General features: G+C 42.2%; 1 protein-coding gene across 2 annotated transcripts in view; it reads right to left on the bottom strand.

Moving 5' to 3' along the window:
• The window catches only part of LOC111248405 (glutamate receptor ionotropic, kainate 2-like), a 315895-nt gene that overhangs the window by 106986 nt on the left and 190265 nt on the right, over positions 1 to 18644 (bottom strand). Inside the window, exons 7-11 of one of the 2 annotated variants that reach the window (XM_086985510.1) lie at positions 14107 to 14271; positions 9449 to 9629; positions 5494 to 5675; positions 3966 to 4040; positions 2361 to 2798 (exon numbers count right to left, since the gene is read on the bottom strand). In XM_086985510.1, coding sequence (XP_086841636.1) covers positions 2361 to 2798; positions 3966 to 4040; positions 5494 to 5675; positions 9449 to 9629; positions 14107 to 14271 — 1041 coding nt within the window. The remainder of the gene's footprint in view (positions 1 to 2360; positions 2799 to 3965; positions 4041 to 5493; positions 5676 to 9448; positions 9630 to 14106; positions 14272 to 18644) is intronic. The other variant, XM_022800707.2, reaches the window with a different exon arrangement.

The raw sequence follows: 18644 nt of genomic DNA, 5'->3' as shown, positions 1-18644 counted from the left end.
ACTTTAAAGTTTTTCATGATTTCAAAGAAATTTACAGCGATATCTTTGCCGTGGCTTTATTGATTCACTCCGTGTTACATTATCGTGATAGAAAAGGTAAGCTATTGTTAAAGTAACTTATAAATCTATTTAAACACAGTTTGCGTCAGGCGTCAATATTTAGCTATTATGTTTATACTGTTCAGTACTGTATAGAATAGCCAACCTGGGAGCGTAGAAACAAACACAGGTTCAATGAATTAATTTACTTTAGAAAAAACTGATCCACGTCACTTCTGCACCTAACCGGCACCTGTTTAGTAAGAGGGGTAAGTAAAGGCTGTTGGGAGTTTGTATGAGGTGATCTTTTTCTTAGTGCAAATTTAGCGCTCATAGGCGTCAGCACATCGCCGTCCAACGTTTCGTTTCCTTCCATAATTTCTACCAGAGCCACCGTTACCGGAGATCTCATCTTTTCCCACTGTTTTCCACCACCCCTTCACCACAATTGGGAAAGGGGAGGCAGATGGTGAGCGAAGTGAGAGCCTACGAGAAGGACTCATCCAATTGGAAAAGCAACTGAAACCTAGAGCATAAACTGGCCTGAAGAATGGCTGCAATATGATGGGTTAAACGGAGTCCACTTTTATGGCGCCATGCTGTGAAGTATTATATGTTTGGGCTTGAGATTGGGTAGAAGCGTTACGTATCTCTAGGATGATCTACGGAGTAGGCACGGTTCCACGCCAGGTCCTCTTTTTCTATCCTCGTTTTGTCTAGTTTCTTTTGCCCTTCCTTTTCGCTTTCGGAAATTGAGAAATTAAGGGAATGACTCTCTTTTCTCACTATCACCCATAAGTACATACAGTGGAAGGTCAGTTGCCACGCGCTAACTAGCTGGTCGCAGCATTTGGTGCTCAGCTGTCCTAGTTCCAAGTCGGCTTTAACGGACCAGTAAAACCAGTCGAAAAGACAATAGTCCTTTCTTTTTTTACGCACCACGATCGCCATCACTACCTCTGTATATTTGCCATGCCAAAATCCCTTCCGTTGTGCGTCCGTTAGCGCGGCAGCTCTTCAGTGTAATTCTTTTTTTACGCGGCGCCTACAAGTTTATGCCGACGAGGAGCCCCCTGTATCCATATATGTGGATATATAGACAGCATAATTTGCCTGTGTTCGTATAATCATTTTAAGGGACCATGTTACTACGACGTCGATAACGCATCCAGATGAGATAATCTTAGCAAGTACTTCTGCGTTTTCTCCTTCTTTTCAGCCACCTTCTATCATTTTTGTCTACCATGCCGCTCGGCTCAGCAGTCGATAGGAGCTAGAAACATGATTCTATATATTCACACACTTATACAGGTTTATACACGCGCTTATATATATGCATGCTAAAGCAGATTAATGAGTCAAGCTACATCCAGTTGCCAGATATGGGGAGAAGCACTTGACGTTACTCTGTAAAACAGTACACCTAGACACCTTCATTGAACAAGCGTTGACAGGTAATTTTTGTTGACCCAACGCAGAAGCCTAGATGTTTGAGTGGATTAGTATTATGTTATGTTAAGCATTTAAGAAAGATTTGGAAGGATGTGTGAACGCAGTATAACGATCCTGAAAGGAGAATACTCGTGTCCTGAATTCAGGAAGTTGTAAAGAGATAGGCAGATAAGCAAAATTGAATAAACGGTGTTTCAGTGAGTAAGTACATTTTACCTCGAAAGCCATGTCATAATAATAAAATTGGTAATAAAACCCACAATCATTGCTACATCTACACATATGATTATGTTTAACATATGCCCTATTAGCTCAAACCGGATTCGTTACCTGCGCTGCAAGGCTGGCGTGATCGCTATTCCATCTTTCTCAGTAGTAGTGTATACGTTTTATTGATCAAGTGCGTATTTATCCAAATGGTCATCATATAGTACTTCACATGTCAGTATCGTGTGCCTACTGTAAATATATATGCTTCCAATTCTTAACCTACATTACAAGGTCTATTTTAACAGGTACAATTTCCGGCGCACATACGCTATTTTCAAATACAATTCCAGTATAAATTAAGTACTAGTTGGCTACCTAGTTGTAGTGCTACGGTTCTCAGCTTTAGCTATGATTGAATTGAAATAGAACATGCTATGTGGATTCATTACGAATGTATCGAAATGAACCGCTGGCGTTTCCTATTATTCATTATTATACGGCTTCATACAGTCTCAGAGCACACCATTCATGATGCTCATCATGGCTTAACTTATAATGCATTTCAGACGCTACCAATAGACTGCCGTTGAGCAGCGCTGACTAGCTACTCAACACGGTATGGGCTCATACATAAATGCACAGACACAGATTGCACTAACCTTTTCTATGATCTCTCTGACCATGCCGTTCCACTCTTGTGTGCTGGTGTTCATGACCCCGAACTTGTTATCAGGCACTAAATAGAGGTCGTAGTGGAAGCCGAGTTGCTCGGCCAAGATCTTCAGCAGGTCCATGATGTATCCTTCGTAGTCCTCATAGATGTTCCCCGTGCTGTTGCTGCTGTGTGCTTGATGATGATGATGATGATGATGATAGGCACCGTGGTGGCCTCCATAGCCGCCAGGGGTGCCTCCGGCTGCGGCGCCACCGCCCCCGAGGGCACTGCTACCGCTGCTGCTGATGCCGACAGCACCGGCGGCAGCTGCTCCCTCGCGGTGCGCCCCCGCCCTTGGTCCGCCGCCCGCGGACGCCTCCTCTCCGGGGGCTGCCGCGCCGACGACGGCCTTTTGCTTCTTCGGCATCATGAATGGCACTGACTGCAATGATGAGACAAAACAGCAACGGTTCAGTCAGAACGAGGTATGGCGGTAGCACAGAAAGAAAAAAGGGGGCGGGCACACAGGGAGCGGGTAAGGAACGATGAGAGCAAGAGATAATTCGTTACAATACGAAACGTAGACGCAATGCGGCCACCATCGCGATGTGACAATATAAATAGTCCGTTCCGTCAACAGCGACCAACCGTATTGCAGCGGAAAAGGGCCCAGAAAGCACAATATTCCCTTACGGGGTGTGAGAAATAAGGGCATCGAAGATCACCAGCATGGTGCAGCCACCATTAATATCCAAAGATTCACCGCCGAGATAATGCGCACAACTAACATCATGTCATATGATTGTGCAAGCAAAAATGCCGCAGTGTTGGCCGGTTGGAAAGAACTGTCGACGCATGGAATCGATAGCGACGGAGAGCACCAATGGAAAGTAACCATAAGCAGAATCGACGCAGAACGACTTGATAACGTTTAGTGAATTAGATTGCTTGGCGAGAGCTCGTCACACGATGGCTATTGAAGAACCACAGTGGTGAATCATTGTTTGATAGTTTGTTGCAGCCCATATAAAACAGTCTCGCACAGACGAAATCCATCGTTGAAATTTGTGATAGAGTCAAATGAAGCACGGTTACGGAAACTCCCATACGAGCGGATGACACAGTCGAAGTAAGGGCGTTTGATAGAGATTGTCGTCGGTTTTAGGATAGATTGGCACGTGTTTTTGGCGAGCATGATGGGTTGGCGCAGGAGGCAATGGAGACGCACAACGAATGTTAGCAAAAATACTCGATTAATCTAAAACTATAAAAAAAAATAGTCGATTAGTGCTAAGCATGAAACACGTTAAAAAAAAATAAAAATACGCACGGCGTTCGGCGACACTTGGAATGTTGAGAAAATTATTTTGAAAAAAAAGTTATTTCGGCCAATTGAATAGAGAACGCAATGCAACCTGAACTGTCCCTAAATTTTTAGCGATATTGTACACATATTTCCATTGAGTTTTAACGATCTCTATTTACAAAGGGTAGATACTGCAATAAATGCTTCAATCTAAACCTAACTATACCTTTTAAGCGGTTCTCGAATGGGCACACACAATTAATTAATTAATTAGATCTTGTCAATTCATTTGGAAATACGCACTTGGGAATCTTCGGGAAACCTTGCTATATAGTTGAATTGATGTTTTTGATGTAGATGAACGCCCCAACGAAGACACTATAACCAAATACTTATAATTATAACTTTAATTGTTATTTGGCATTGCAAAAATCAAATTTTCACAACCAACCCTAGCAAGCACTAATAAGCATTACAGTGGCTCTCACAAATTGTAGTTAGTATGTACACTATATAGGTATAGTGGTTCACCAAACTGATTGTACAGCTGTTCTGGATTGCAGAAGATAGATACTGCGCAGTATGGTCTATGCATACTAACCGTAAATAGCAACGGCGGAAGTAACGGAATGCTAGCAGCACAACATTCAACGTAACACGACCAAAGTGGGCTACAACTCGCCCCACTCTCTAGTGTTTCCTATCGCTTTGAAAAGAACTAGAAGTGAACGAATCGAATCTAAGCCGAGGAGGGGTATAGACCTTCTGCCTTCCGGCAGTTGGCTGTTTGGCCGTTTGGTCAGCGGGAACGTGCTCAGCCGCCATGACATCGTTCCGTCTTTTTCTTCTCCGCTTATGTCCTGCACAACAGACAACTCGACCACAGCAACACCTCCTCGCAATCACCGCGTCTAGCAGTATTAAGTCTGCGCAGAATACACACACACAGTCAGCTAATGCTAGCCAAACTCTTCCGACTCTCCGGTAGTGGTAGGAGTCCTGTACTACACCTGCCCATCCTGCTATCACCGCCACCCGTTCCTGCTTCATTCTATGGATTTTGCCTCCCGCAGAGCTAAATAAGCACAACAGGACACTTTCAGCCAGACCAGTAACAGGGATTGCCGTAACTGCTAAGACGACGCTGGCGCTGCTGTTTCCGCCTCCACCGCCATTATCAACACAACAACAAGCGCTAGGTACCGCTGTATGCTAAAGCACAAAATGGCCTGAGTTACGCTTCGTCCTGCAACAATAGTACCCTTTTCGTCTTTTATCCGCCCAGGAAACACCCCAAAAGTGAAGGCGGAACGTAAAGCCAAAAGGCCATAGGCCTTTGAATGGACCGCGAACATCCGCAACTTGTACATGAACGGCCTTATATGTTTGTGCTGTCAGCAAATGGTCAGTGCTTATGAAAATAATAATCATCATCAACGTCATCATCACCATAACAATCAACAACACGAAGGCTGCCAGCGACAACAAAGCAAAAAAGAACAAAGATCGAACCTTATATAGTAAACTGGACTACTATGGTGAAATAGTTCTTAAACTTTTGTTTCCTAGAAGTCTTTTGTGTCGGTGTTCTGACGAAAAGTTCCAACGTTTCTTCGAGGAAAAACGTAGCGTCAGACTGAATAATAGAAAGCTACAAGAAATTGTCATTGGAGGCCACATATCGAGTCTTACATGTAGCCAGGTATGCGTGATTGTCAAACTTACATCTCAACAATAACGATGCCTAAGAGGAAAACTATTCGAAAGGCATGGATCAGGTTAAAAGATATAAAACTATTATGGTAAGTAGCAAAGATCACGATTGGCGCACCTCGATAGTGGTAACTCGTAGTGTGATATTCGTGCTTCCGAAGTCGTGGAAGGCTCCGTGGTTGACAATATTCAGTCTACGCTGAGACGTCCACTCTCCAACCTTGACCAGACGGTCTTGGCGAAGCTTGAGTAGATCGAGCTTTAAGCTTGTTCTATTGCCTTCGTTGAATCTTATATTTCCTGCAAAAAAAGCGTTTTTTTTGAAAAATCGTAACGCACAATTTTTGAATGTTGCATTGTGATATCCAACGAAATAATGCACGCCAATAGGCAAACGCTTGAACAATTCTTTTACGATTTTTGTAATTATCTCCTCGCATGCTATTGAAGATGTACGCTAGTACCCCCTCGACTGCAATCAAAGGGTCACAGTGATATGCTTCCATTTACGACATCGTTTGATTTTCTTCATAGTACAAAGTATGTAACAAAGCACGCGTGCTGTTGCACTATCCGTTATTGGACCCGCTTAGTGTAGCATGCACAGGTATGGTCGTTGCCTATGCCATCACTTTTTTTCAGAAATCTTCCCCCACTTCGTCTTTGTCGTCGAAACGCTTTCCTTTTCCATTTGTGCGTGCCTAGCTGCCCTCGCTATTGTTTATTTGAGCCTTCTCATTTTTGCCAATGGAAACAGCAGAAAGGGTGGACCTTGCAGGCACATACGACAACCAATGGCAACCCACAGCAGCGACCATTAATATGGAAAGGTACTCTGATGGTGACAACGCTACCAGGTGGGCCAGGCAGCGAATAAACAAGCAAGATAAAGCGGAACCAACGGAGGGAGAAGCCCGGAGGTGACGTGGGACTTTTGAGGCATGAAAATGAGCTAGGTAGAGAGATGGGGGCAAAAATGTAAGACGGCTTGGCGCCCGACTCTTCAGGAAGGGTACTTTTGTAAAGAGGGGGTGAGCGGCGTTAAAAAAGCAACACAGGATAATCGATCCATTGAGTTACTTTTGCCTTTAGTCGACGGAGTTTCTTCTAGAAGTTCCTTTAACGCGTCACTTGAAGGACCATCGTGGCAGGCGCAAACCGCAGTACGTTACACCGAATGCAGTGATGACGAGGAGCCGCGACATTTTGCGCCCCGACGAGGAAAAGCAAGGCTAATTACACTGAATTGATGCCTATGCGAGCAGAAGCGGAAGTACCCTGAGATGCGTAAGCAGGCAAGTCGGCAGTTTTGAGGTTGACAAAAGTCCAGTGTGCACAAACTCCTGACCATTCACAGAATTTAGGTATAAAAGTGAGGGAAGTGACGTAGAGGAGCATTCAAATGCGAAGCACAAATAGATATCAATACAACTGTGTACGCCAATAAAATAAACACACAGAGTAGCCTGTGGTGGATAGCGCCTTTAATGGCCCTGCCTTAACCCCATTGCAATTTCTATAGTTCTACGTGGGACAAGTTAAACAATCCATTACTTTTAAATGGTTTTTACTCAATATATTTTCTCGTAATCAATTATAGTATATTTGCTTGTATTATGGTACCGTATATAGATCTGGTCTACCTTTAACTGGGAATGATTGATAGTTGCTGCGTACTTTTACTTTTCCTACTAGAATATGCTTTTCAACGTATGGCCAGATAAGCGTGGAATTCGTGGTCCGTTGACGCGCTCGAGACGTCGCAACCTTACGTCCATGTAAGACTAGTTTGGATTCAACGGCCTATGATGAAAATGTTTTGCCTTTTCAATCAACCCCGGCTTCAACCGTTTTATTCTTACTAATTGCTTTGAGTCGTCGCGCAACTTTTACAGGCCTGAGCGCCTGCGCTTACAGTGTACTTTCATCTTCTATTACCGATCGCGAAGTCGACAGTGCACTTCCGCAGTACATATGGTCAATGCATAATAGGCTTTCCAGCTAATACGGCTCCGTAGCCAAAAAGAAGCTCAAAGAACATCCAACCTTTCCCTTGGAAAAGTCTTGAACGAAAACGCCACTGAAAGCAGCAGATCATTGAGCGAATTGCGGCACTCGGCTATTCCGGGACCTAGCCTATCGCGACTGTCCGGTCCATGCGCTTAACCAGACCACTGCATCATAGACGTCTGGTACCTGCTCATACGTGTCCAATGTAGTCTCGCCCAAGGAAATCCATCTCCCCTAGTGATGTAGGAAAGGTTGCGTTCTCCATCATAATCGCGCCGAAGCCCCTAAATGGCCCCCACCACACCAGGCATCGCTTTATAAACCAGCACGAGCTTAACGAAACTAGGGTAATAATCGTCTATCACCAAATCATAGAAAATTTCACTGTCCAAGAGGGCCATGAAGTTCTTTCACAAACAGACCTTATGGCGCGAATACTGAATGAAGCGTATCGAGCTTCATCAGATGTCGGTTCCACCACCTCCATATATGTTGCAACGTCTTCTGGATTCCGGCGTCTCTTGCCAGCCCTTTCGAATGACACAAAATGATGGCTTCTTCTGTTTGAGGAGACGTAATGTAGAACAGCGCTTATTGTCCTCAAACCCTAAACACCAGGCCATTCTTGAGTAAGCGCACTACGGTACAGGCTTACTCTCTTAATCTCAAGCTGATCGTGCCTAGTCGAGGGTTTTCCTCTGAGCTCCCACACCTTGTTTGACTCGTACCTTTCTTTGATCTGAACCGGTGCCACTCCTATTGCAATTTTAATGGTCCTCGTTTCAAGGTCTTGCCGGAAATGGCGCAGTGCAGGGTCCTCCGTTACCTTAGGCATCAACAATCGGTAGACTTACTCATCATTGGAGGCCTAGGTTATGTTCTTCGCGTTGACTAAGGCATAAAGCGAACTCCTAATTAAAAATATGCCATAAAAAACCGGTAACAGAAGGCGAAAGCCGGGGACTTTTCAATTTTTTGGCCGTCGTCAGAACAATCAGGGTTCTGGCTTGCGGGATCCTGTTTGCTCTGGCAACTCTCCTGGGTCGCAAAAATGCAGTTCCAGACTCTTTGTAATAAGCCGGCAGAGCCTCAATAACGGTTGAAGAGCAATCGCAGAAAACCTTAGTGGACAAAACAGGTTACTGTGAGAGAGCCTGCCGGGAATATATCTATAGCCTACTGCACTTTACTTGAGACTTTCTGTGGTGAAAACTAAATAAAAGCAGATAGTTTCGTCATGTGCTTGAAGTGTAATTTTTGACAATCATGCTCATTTAATATAGCCACCATTCAACGAGATTCGGACCGTAAACAATTCACTAGTCATATTTCAAAAGAATTTTTTGTTAATTAGTAAATAACTTTTCAATAATAACCGTGTATCAAGTTAGATCAATAGGTAAAAACTTGTTAAAATTTCACTCAAATATGCTACATATGGAAAATTCTAGCGAAGTCAAATTTTGAGCCGATGGCAGGCTAAGAGTCCCAAAAATGCAAGAACTAAAATGCAACAAAACTAGTCGTGAAAGTTTATTTAGACGAGCCAACTAACCATTGATACTTTCCTCATCAAAAATCGGGGCAAATAAGAAATAGGTTTTTTTTAGCTATTTTAATGTAATTTTGAGCCCTTTAAATCTAGAGAAGAATTTACCTATCTGCCACATTGTTCCTCGGATTCTGCAGAAGCCGCATTAATGATAGCAATAACGTTGACAAAAAGTACCTTCATTATCACTTGACATGTTTCCGGCGTACTTTTGGTGATAGCGTTGTCATATATTTTTAAAATAAATTTTTTAAGATCCAAATCCATCTTATTTGATATAATTGTAAACGCACACGATAAAGTAAACCAAAGCTGCCCGTCTAATTGAAAACATACGTTTCTATTACTGTGTGTTTGTTTGCTATGTATCAGCTTTGGCAAAAGAAAAAGGAGTTATTTTTATTCTGCCGTACAGCCGGTCATCGAAAAGCATCCTGCCCTGTATCTTGGTATGTTTTTTTTATTCTATTCAAAATGGGGCTCGCCGGTGAACACTAGAAAGGCGCTCTACCTGTGAGTCCATAGTAGTCGACCATGGAGATGAGGTTGAAGAGCGAGGTTCCTTCGGCCCACGAAAGTCCATCGCCACAGGAGACGTTGCTGGGTCGAAGCTGTGCTGCTGTGGCGCGGCTCAAATCGTTCATACCATGTGCGAACGCATAGACCGCGTCATAAGTCAATGCCGCCTCCGTCTGCGGCCAGAACGAATTGATCCGACAACAATAAATAAGAGATAAGAAGATTTAATAGGAACATTATGTCTGAATAAGTTTACGCACCTCGTTAGAGCTTTGCTTTTCATGTTTACATGTAGTAAGTACACTATTCGCACTATAACACACGGTAAGAATGGTAATGAAGTAACAACGGTATGGTATAATAATACGCACTATTAACCATACTGTTAAGGAGGAGTTGAACAATCAACTGAAATAGAAAAATGATCTACCTAAACGGATAAAGGAAGAGCTGCTTCTACAGATCGAATCTGGAACAAGTCTGATGTGGTAACTCGTGGATTAATACAGCCAGAAGTTTGGCAGGAACCGTTAACAGTCATCGGCATCGACGTTCACTTGGTCTATGCTGAACATTAGCAAGGTTATACGGCTAACCAGATATGTCTCGTTGTATGTGCTTCTGTGCTGATAAGTTTGCAGCAGTTAACCTATGTGATCTTTGATCTTTCGTTACTTTTAACGATAAAAATAGGAACTGAAGGACTGCACTGGAGTAACAGTGGAGAACATAGAGAGAGAGAACATAAACAAAGACAATAGTTAAGGAATCTTCCTTAACTATTGTCTTTATTATTATTATTGTTTTTATAGTCTAAGTTCAAGCGCGGGATAGTCTCTGCAAGTAAATGCCTTGTGGAATTTTGACCAAGAGCCCACAGTTTCCAATCCTTAATATTACTTCTTCTAAGTTCTTCTAAGTTATCCTGCTGTTGGGTGGTAGTATACAATGGCAAGCGCAATTCGTAGTACCTCAGTGCAGGCTTTACTATGCAGTTAGCTTTGCTTAAAGAGAAAAGGATCACTCAAGATTGACAGAAGCAGAGGAAATGTTGAGCCGATTGTGGCTGGCTCTCTAGAGAGCCACTCCTCAGTGGTATTTTTCAAGAAATCGTCTCGGAGGATATCCTCAATGTGAGAAAAGCTCCTTCAAACAATATCAACGCTAACTATTGTACCCTAGGGCTGAACGCATCGCAAGTATTAAGTCCGAAAGTTGAGAACGTTACGTCCAGAGAAAGCCTTGGATACGAGCGTCTGTTAGTCTAGTCTTGAAATAAATGATGATTTACCATTAATAGCTGGCGAAACTACAAAGTGAGATGGGGAACATTTTTCCGCAAGAGTTTTCCACAGCAAACTTTGACTCGAGACACAAAAATTGGTCAGTGAACATAATGTTTCAAAAACCATCAGACCTATTTCCGACATAGTTAGGTAATAATAGCGGCAGAAAGCAATTGCGGCAAATATAGTATCGAACATCCATACGACTGGTATAATGGGTCCTTATCGTTAACATTTCTGCTTTCAAGAGCAGAATACCAGGGCATGCCTAAGTATCAAGAGGCAAACGACAGTAACAATTGCTAACTCAACATATAGGATAAATCCCAGCCGCTTCTCCACATAAACAGAGTACATTGCCGCGGACGTTGTTGTCCTACGGTGATTACTTTAGAACGTATCCTTCTTCCCTGTCTGCTGTAGTTCTACACTGTTTGCGACCTCTGCATTGAGCTTAAATGTTTTTAAGAGACAAAATCACGTCGGGAACATTTACCAACCAGGAAAAAGGACACTGAGGGGCAAAAGGCTGGTAGCAGCTTCGTCTCCGCCTCTACATCCCGATCATTGCTATTGCACGGACGGCGTTCAGCGTTTCTAGCCTTGAGCCAGCTGGCTCCTCCACTGTCATATATCAAAGAAAAAGTCTGCCGATGGCTGGAGTAGGATCTTCGCCGGTTTGTTTGCATGTGCAGCAGAATAGCCAATTGTGGGCCACGCTTGCCGCTATTGAGCGCAAGCGTGGCCCACAGTTGCCACAAGCTCAAGGACCTTCCTCTGTCGAAATTGACTGTGCAAAACAGCACTAATAATTAGCTTGCTGACAAGGACGCCTACGTAGCCACGGCTTCTACAACTACGGCCATAGAGTGTTTCCATTGCTGCATATTTGGTAGGTACTTAGTTTCCTTTCTCCTCTTCTGTAGTTAAACGACTGTCATTCCAAGCCAAAGCAAAGGTCAGCCAGTTAAACGCTAAAATACAGGCGAAGTCAATAGCAAGGTCGAAAGTGGTCAGAAAATGAGTCACAAAGCTATCTCCAGTAGAAAATCCTATTGGATTTCGAGACATATCTAAAGAGTCCAACATAGCGGCTCTTCCTACTTCGTATGGTCAAAGGTTTTGATTACGAAATATTGCCAGTCTGTCCATAGTGGTTATTAGCCAAAGTGCTTTTTTTTGAATAGCCATACCAATGGAACCCTATGACCTGTACGTTCATGTCGGCTGTTTTTTTAGATTCTTTTTCACATGAAAATAAAACTAATTTAATTTAATTAATGAACGAAATTTAATTTAAACACAGATAGTGACGCCTTGACGCTATAGGCGCCCGATAATGAATACAGCTGAAGGAACTTGACTTATCCAATATTTTTAATCTGCTCAAGCTTGCGAGCTTTTTTAATTAAGTGCAGATTACCACCATAAACATCAACGATATGTTCCATTGTAGCTTTTTGTTTCAGAGCTATCTTTACATCGTTTTTTGCCTCGGCGTTTGTGGAGACTTGGCGTGCGCATGTCAGCCGACTCGTAATTATCTTTATTCTTCTTTTCCCTGGTTTCGCCCGTTCGTGTGCTCCCGTATCTACTGAGTTGACTCAGAAAGATACTGATAAGAGCAATAACAGTTATTGGTTAATGCTGACTACGACCCGTCTTGGTAATCAGAGTCCTCATTCAAAACGAGGCAAGTGGTCGCCATTTGTCACGAACCAGAGAGTCTTCACGAAGACCAGTCTAAATAGACCAGTCGTTCTAAAAGCTTTCAGCGGGTTGCGATCCGCCAAACACCGATCTAATCATATGCTACCCAATTCAATTGTATCCATTATGTATATATAGATAAAAAGTTTTCGACTAAACTGAAAAACCACGGGAAATACAACACTCGAAATGCATGACTTAATTATTTTTAGCCTAATTTCGTACATGTTGAATGAACAAATCGATTGAAGGAAAGGACAGAAGCGGCGGTAGCTATTGGCAGGAAGTTTGATGTGTTTATAAAAGAAGAGCACCACCAATTTTCCAGCTAGGTTTTGAACTAGGTCGTTCCTTATATATATATAAGGATACATATATCTGCACATATATATATATGCACTGTTGGTGAGTTAATATCTGAAATTTTTATTTAGGAAGAGAACCTAGCCTGATGGTTACCGAAGATTGACAGAAAAGTTTAGTTTTGACATTAATTACCTAGACACTAGAATAAATAGCCAATCAAAGTGTCCGCTTCAAGCCTTCTGAATGATCCAACGCTCTCTTTAGCGACACATTAAACAGCAGAGAACAACTGCTTGGGAACGAACATTTAGCTAGAGACGTGAACAGTAAATACAGTTTGAGCATAGGATTCTCTATTCTACTTAATATTTTTAAAGCTAGGTAGTGAATCATCTCAAGTTCTAATTAAATTCTCTGAAAATTTCCCTTTTCTAATTGCATTGGGCCATTCTCACAGTAAAGGAGTGAACTCAGACGGCCTCCTTTCACCGACGTTACCTGTATTTCGTACACAAGTAAAGTTGGGATTGTCTATATGTTAGACCCCATATTCTTTTTCATTGAATAGCTCTCTTCAATCATGAAGGAATACACGGGCAGCAATCCGGTTCTTAGGACCTTTAAAGACCGTCACAAAATCTAATCGTGGAGGTCCTTCGCGTAGTTTACTTTCTTCAAAGAAAAGGCAACGTTTATAGCGCGGTACTATTTCCCAACCACAAAACCCAGACGCGCCTTAGCCAATTCTAGAAGGATATGTAGCTTAAATTCACTTGAATTTCTGTATTTATCCCACTTTGGTCCGAATGGAAAAGAAGGATTAGTTTTCCGCGTTTTGAGTTGTCAAAAAGCTTTCGTTTCCATCGAACCTTGGCTGCGTCTCCCACGCCAGCCTCTTCTATTCGAATCGTACCTTCAATCAGCCAGCATGAACCCGAGTGGTCGAAACAATGAGACTGTAATTACAGACAACGGGACGACAAATTGGGGTAGTACAAACAAATGACTTTGTTTTTATAAAGAAGACCGCCATCGTCTTCCATTGTTTAGTGTTAATACTTGTTTAGGTCAAGTTGAAAAAAATCTTTGAATTATGTAGACAATGTCTTTGTTTAAAATTACTTGCTGAATTGAATATATATTGTAATTTAAGCTAAATAGCAATAATCGTTCAGCATCTATGGCAAAACATGTGACGTACTGCGCTACTTCAGAAGGTCCTGAAAAGTATAGGTTAAAGATATTTTTCGGCTGGCATTACAATCTTAGCAGGTCTAATAAAAATACCTTAGGATTCACTATATGTTGAAGCAAATAAGACATGTAATGCACATATAGTATTACTTACAGTTATGACGTTAGTCTTATTAAGAATATTTTGACCGTACGGAGTGAACTTTTCCATGTCGTTTAGGATAGCTCGTACCGTCTCGTTCTCGGAGTCTACCATACGAAACGCGGTAATATTTACAAAGTTGTATTGAAAGTCTTCTAGGTTGAACGCTTCGATGTCCTGCAATAGAAACAGCAAATAATAAAAACAGAGCAAAGAAATGTCAAGAGCAGGTCGTAATCAGACCGGTAAAAATCATAGATTTCTATGACCCGTTCACCTGATGCAAATTATGCTTCTAACCTTAAATCATTGGAGAAGGTTTGGCGCCGAGGTTCTATGGCCGGTTTGTCCTAAAGCACCCAGCTAGGCAGGAAGATGGAGAGCGGCAAGAAAGATTCATTAAACGAACTAGCATATTTAAAAGTTACAGGCAGTCGCCTCCGTAGATAGCTCGCTGCAGCGGAACTTGCTTGCAGGGAACCCTAGGCAAGATTTAAGGGCAACTATACAGCCTGGTAATGAACGAAGAGTTCGACTTGAATAAAAGTTGTGTAAAAGAGCACATTCTATTCTTTACATCTAATACAGCTTTAGGTGGTTTCATGACATGAGACAGTGACAGCTGCAGTTTCTCTTGGGTCCTAATGGCGAGTAACGGAAATGCATATAGGGCCAAGTACTTCTAGTTGGACGTTTGCTGTTGAAGCTTACATTAGGTGGTATATACTGAGCAATTTTATTTTTTATTGTTTGAAAGTTTTGGAAGTGGCTACGATATTACCTACTGACAACTTTCTTTCTTTGCCCTACAAGACGTTGTCATGCTCAAACGAACTGTTAGTCGAGAATACCTATAACGTATGCGACGTGACACGAGCTCTATAGCTAGGAGTCGTGAAGGTACTTTGCTAACGTAAAATGGACTTTTCAATTTTAGGATTATTTTCGAGTTTAATGAAGCTTATTTTTGGAACAAGGCAGTTGTTCATGGAAACATATCTTTCAGCTGTAGAGCCTTGACCGTACGTAGGACGTATTTCTGGGGGTTGCTGTCTCATCTTTGTGCCCCTGGCAAGAACTCGATGTCACATATTCACTTCCTCCCCTACCCATCGTTGGAATCCAAACGTAAGACGGTATTTATTAATCTGAATAAAGCAACATCTTTGGATCAAAGGAGAACTTTCTAAGACTATATAACACTCGATCGTCAGCACATGGAAAGTTAGAAGCAGGGAGAAATAGTGAACAAAAACAACCATTTGTTTCTTAATAAACCCTTTCAACGTCTATAAACGAGCAGGATATAGGAAAGTAAATAAATTCAATGGCATAATGTCTGAAGTGTCTTAATTTTAAATTAGTATTTGCGTGCGTATTTAGGGTTAAATTAACTCATTTACGCTTGCAATTTAGTAGTTTCATTTAAAGTCTTCTCAAGAAGCGTATTCAGGCTACTTTCGCAAATCTTCAAAAGAGCTTAATGATATTTTGTCAGTATCTCTAATTATCGTTATAATATCACTGGCATGGATAACTGAAACTTTATATAATATGACCTTACCAAATTTGGTGCCTAGTAAAAATTTTGATTGACTTAGTGTTATTGGCCTGAATAGATTGATCACAGTGACAATTGGAATCAGCATGGCATTGACATAAATACAAAGTTGAAAAATTGTATAATCTCATTCGTAAATTTTTTTCTATGCGTCACAAGATATAGAAGAAGCTTTAGAAGATATTTTTTTTAAGCGAATAGGCCTTGAGTATACTCTGCCGAACGCCTGTATAAAAAAAAGTATGATACATTTTTCTTCAATGGTAGACGTCGAAGCAAATGGCTCCAGAAACAGAGTAACGGTCAGGTTTAACAAAGACCTGTTCGTGGCGAAATGACCTCTCAAAAGTGTCTTTGGAACATGTTATTTTAGCGAGAGTTTGAAGCGTCCAGAGGGGAACGACGCGCGCTAGTGTTTGTTCTTTTTCCTAGTGGCACCAAAGAGGACATTTACGCAAGTCAATGAACGGTCTACTACGAGATATCAAGTGATTTAATGGGAAAAAATTACCAAGAAAAAAAATTTTAATTCAAAGTCATGTGAAAAAATCAGCCCCGTTAATGCTATGTTGATGATTTATTTCGAAAGCCCGAAAAAAGTTAATTTTAATTTTAGAATCATACAAAATAGCAGTTAACGAATTATAAGGCGAATACAAGGCCTGAGTAGGGGATATTAGACATAAGTAGACTTTAAGGTCCTATATTCTCAATTTTATCTAGTTCATATTATTGACAGTATGTTATAATAACTAGTGCATCAGTATACAAAGCTATTATGGTATTATATATATACGGTGGCTTCTGGTGGTCTATGCTCCTGATATATAAATCATGAGTACCCGAAGGATTATATTTAAGGTTAGAGCCCATTACCGCCGCATATACAAAATATAGCAAGTCCAAACAGCCACTTTTCTCTTTAGGCAGTTGCACGGTCATTAACATTATTCAGAAGAATCTGTTTTTTGTTGTCACAATTATTTTATGCCAACAGTTCAGGTAGTGGTGTCAAGTATAATCTTCTAAAGAACCAGCTCAATTTATCGTTTCTGTTTTTGAAGCGAAACAGTCACAGTATTCGATAGAAAATGAAGACTATATCCACTTACGTGTCACCTAACCATTCTTCCTTTTTTATTTCCGATCCTTCCGCGTTCAAAATTTCGGCATCACCCCCTAACATCGTTCACACGGTGGTGAATGTGCTCCTGATTAATTTTCCGGAAGTCAAATTGCAGCTTCCGGCCACCTCTGGAAACGCGATGCGCTCGTTGCTGCTTGAGTGACCGTAATTTTTCTTCTTCTGCTTTTCGTTACTGCTGTTGCTACCATTCCAGGAGCAGCAGTAACGCTGATGCCCATCCATCGAATGCCACCGAACTCGTCGTATCTAGCAGCAGCAGCAGACAAGATACGGCGCGGAAACTGTGAAATGTCCCTTGGCGGGACGTTACCAGTGACAGTGAGGACGACAACGCTCACATCATTTCACAAGTAAAGAAAAGCGGCCATGATCACATTTCTTCGCCGTCGTCAGCCTTTCATAGACTCCCTACACATAGGTAAGGTAGCCAGAAATGCGTCGGTTGCCGATACGTGGTCACTTCGTAATTTTCGTTGGTGGAGAACGTTTGCGTTAACATTTACGTAGGGCGATGACGGACCGGTCCATACAGTCGTACGGAGTCAGTCAGTAACCAACAAACAGTAGCAGCAATACTACTTAGAACAAGGGTAGGAGATCTAGATGCCGCTTTCGTCGCCGCTATCGTCGTCGGCGTGCTTACAGACCTCAGTTTTGTAGTTAGGAGTGAGTCTTGATATTTGCTTTCCCTTGCTGAAGTGCAGCTATTGCTGGCGTTCACAACTCTCTGTCGACCCATTCTTTCCGGAGGAAAAAAACTGACCTTGCCTTCGGCGATCGCTAACCGTACCCAAAAGCTGCAGTATCGTTAGCAGCTATAGTTGCCACAACGATAGTAGCAACAGCACGGCCATTATCGCTCATCGGTCCCATGATGATGACGTATCACTTGTTTGATGCATTTCTTCGTTTAGCAGCTTTTCTTCTGTTCCATACCTAGCCTGGGCCTCACCGATGGCGACACCAGGAACCTTCTTAGCCAGCATGGGCTACAAGATCTTGTCAAGTCCTGCTTTCATCATAGTCGTCCGTGCAGACCGCATGCTCGTGCTTTTATAGCGTATGGTGAGCCGTACGGACAGCGGTTTCGCCATGGCAGCGTCCTCCCACCACGAGGCGTTAGCCTGCTGAGTAGTTCAGCAATAATCACTAAGCATTTGCCGCTGTCAGCCAGACCAGTCAACTCACGCTTTCCTGGTCATGACCAGTGTGGACTGCATCATAATTGCAGCCGCCGTCTGCTACTTCGCTGGTGTAACGGTCGCTGCTGCACTAGCCACCGGAAGAGAATATTGAATAGTAAGTGTTTTAATATAAAAGACGCCGATACCTAACCATCTTGTTCTCGCTTTTGTTGCCAGTCGCACCACGTAAGGATGATAGGGGCGGCGATGATTTGAACGTACAGGGACGTCAATACAGGCAGAAAAGAACTTCATGCCGCCTCTATTGGCACAGCAGCAGTGACAGACACAACAAGCGAGACGCTTTAGTGTACACTCGGACCTTCCGCGACGGCGAACAGGTAGACAGGAAAATAGGCAAATGTTCTACATCAATTCAGGCGTCGAGCTAATAAGGCACAAAAATAGTTAGAGGTAGATGATCACCCACGCAAACATCAAAATCTATATATCTCTACTTACTACTCTGGATCTACTTTGCGACCGTACGCATTAGCCACACGCAAAAAATTTTGATTACATTGTACCGTGTTCAGTCGCTATGGCACACTTACACAAAAAGCACCTTCTGACAGCAAAGAAGATAGTTACAAATGTACTTTTATATTGCACACAAAGATAAAGTAAAATTAAGAAAAGAAAATCTGTTACTTCGTTC

The sequence above is a fragment of the Varroa destructor genome, unplaced genomic scaffold, assembly GCF_002443255.2.
Source record: "Varroa destructor unplaced genomic scaffold, Vdes_3.0 BEIS01000003.1, whole genome shotgun sequence".
NCBI lineage: Eukaryota > Metazoa > Arthropoda > Arachnida > Mesostigmata > Varroidae > Varroa > Varroa destructor.
The sequence above is the reverse complement of the archived record's forward strand: the minus strand, read 5'-3'. Positions and strand labels throughout refer to the sequence as shown.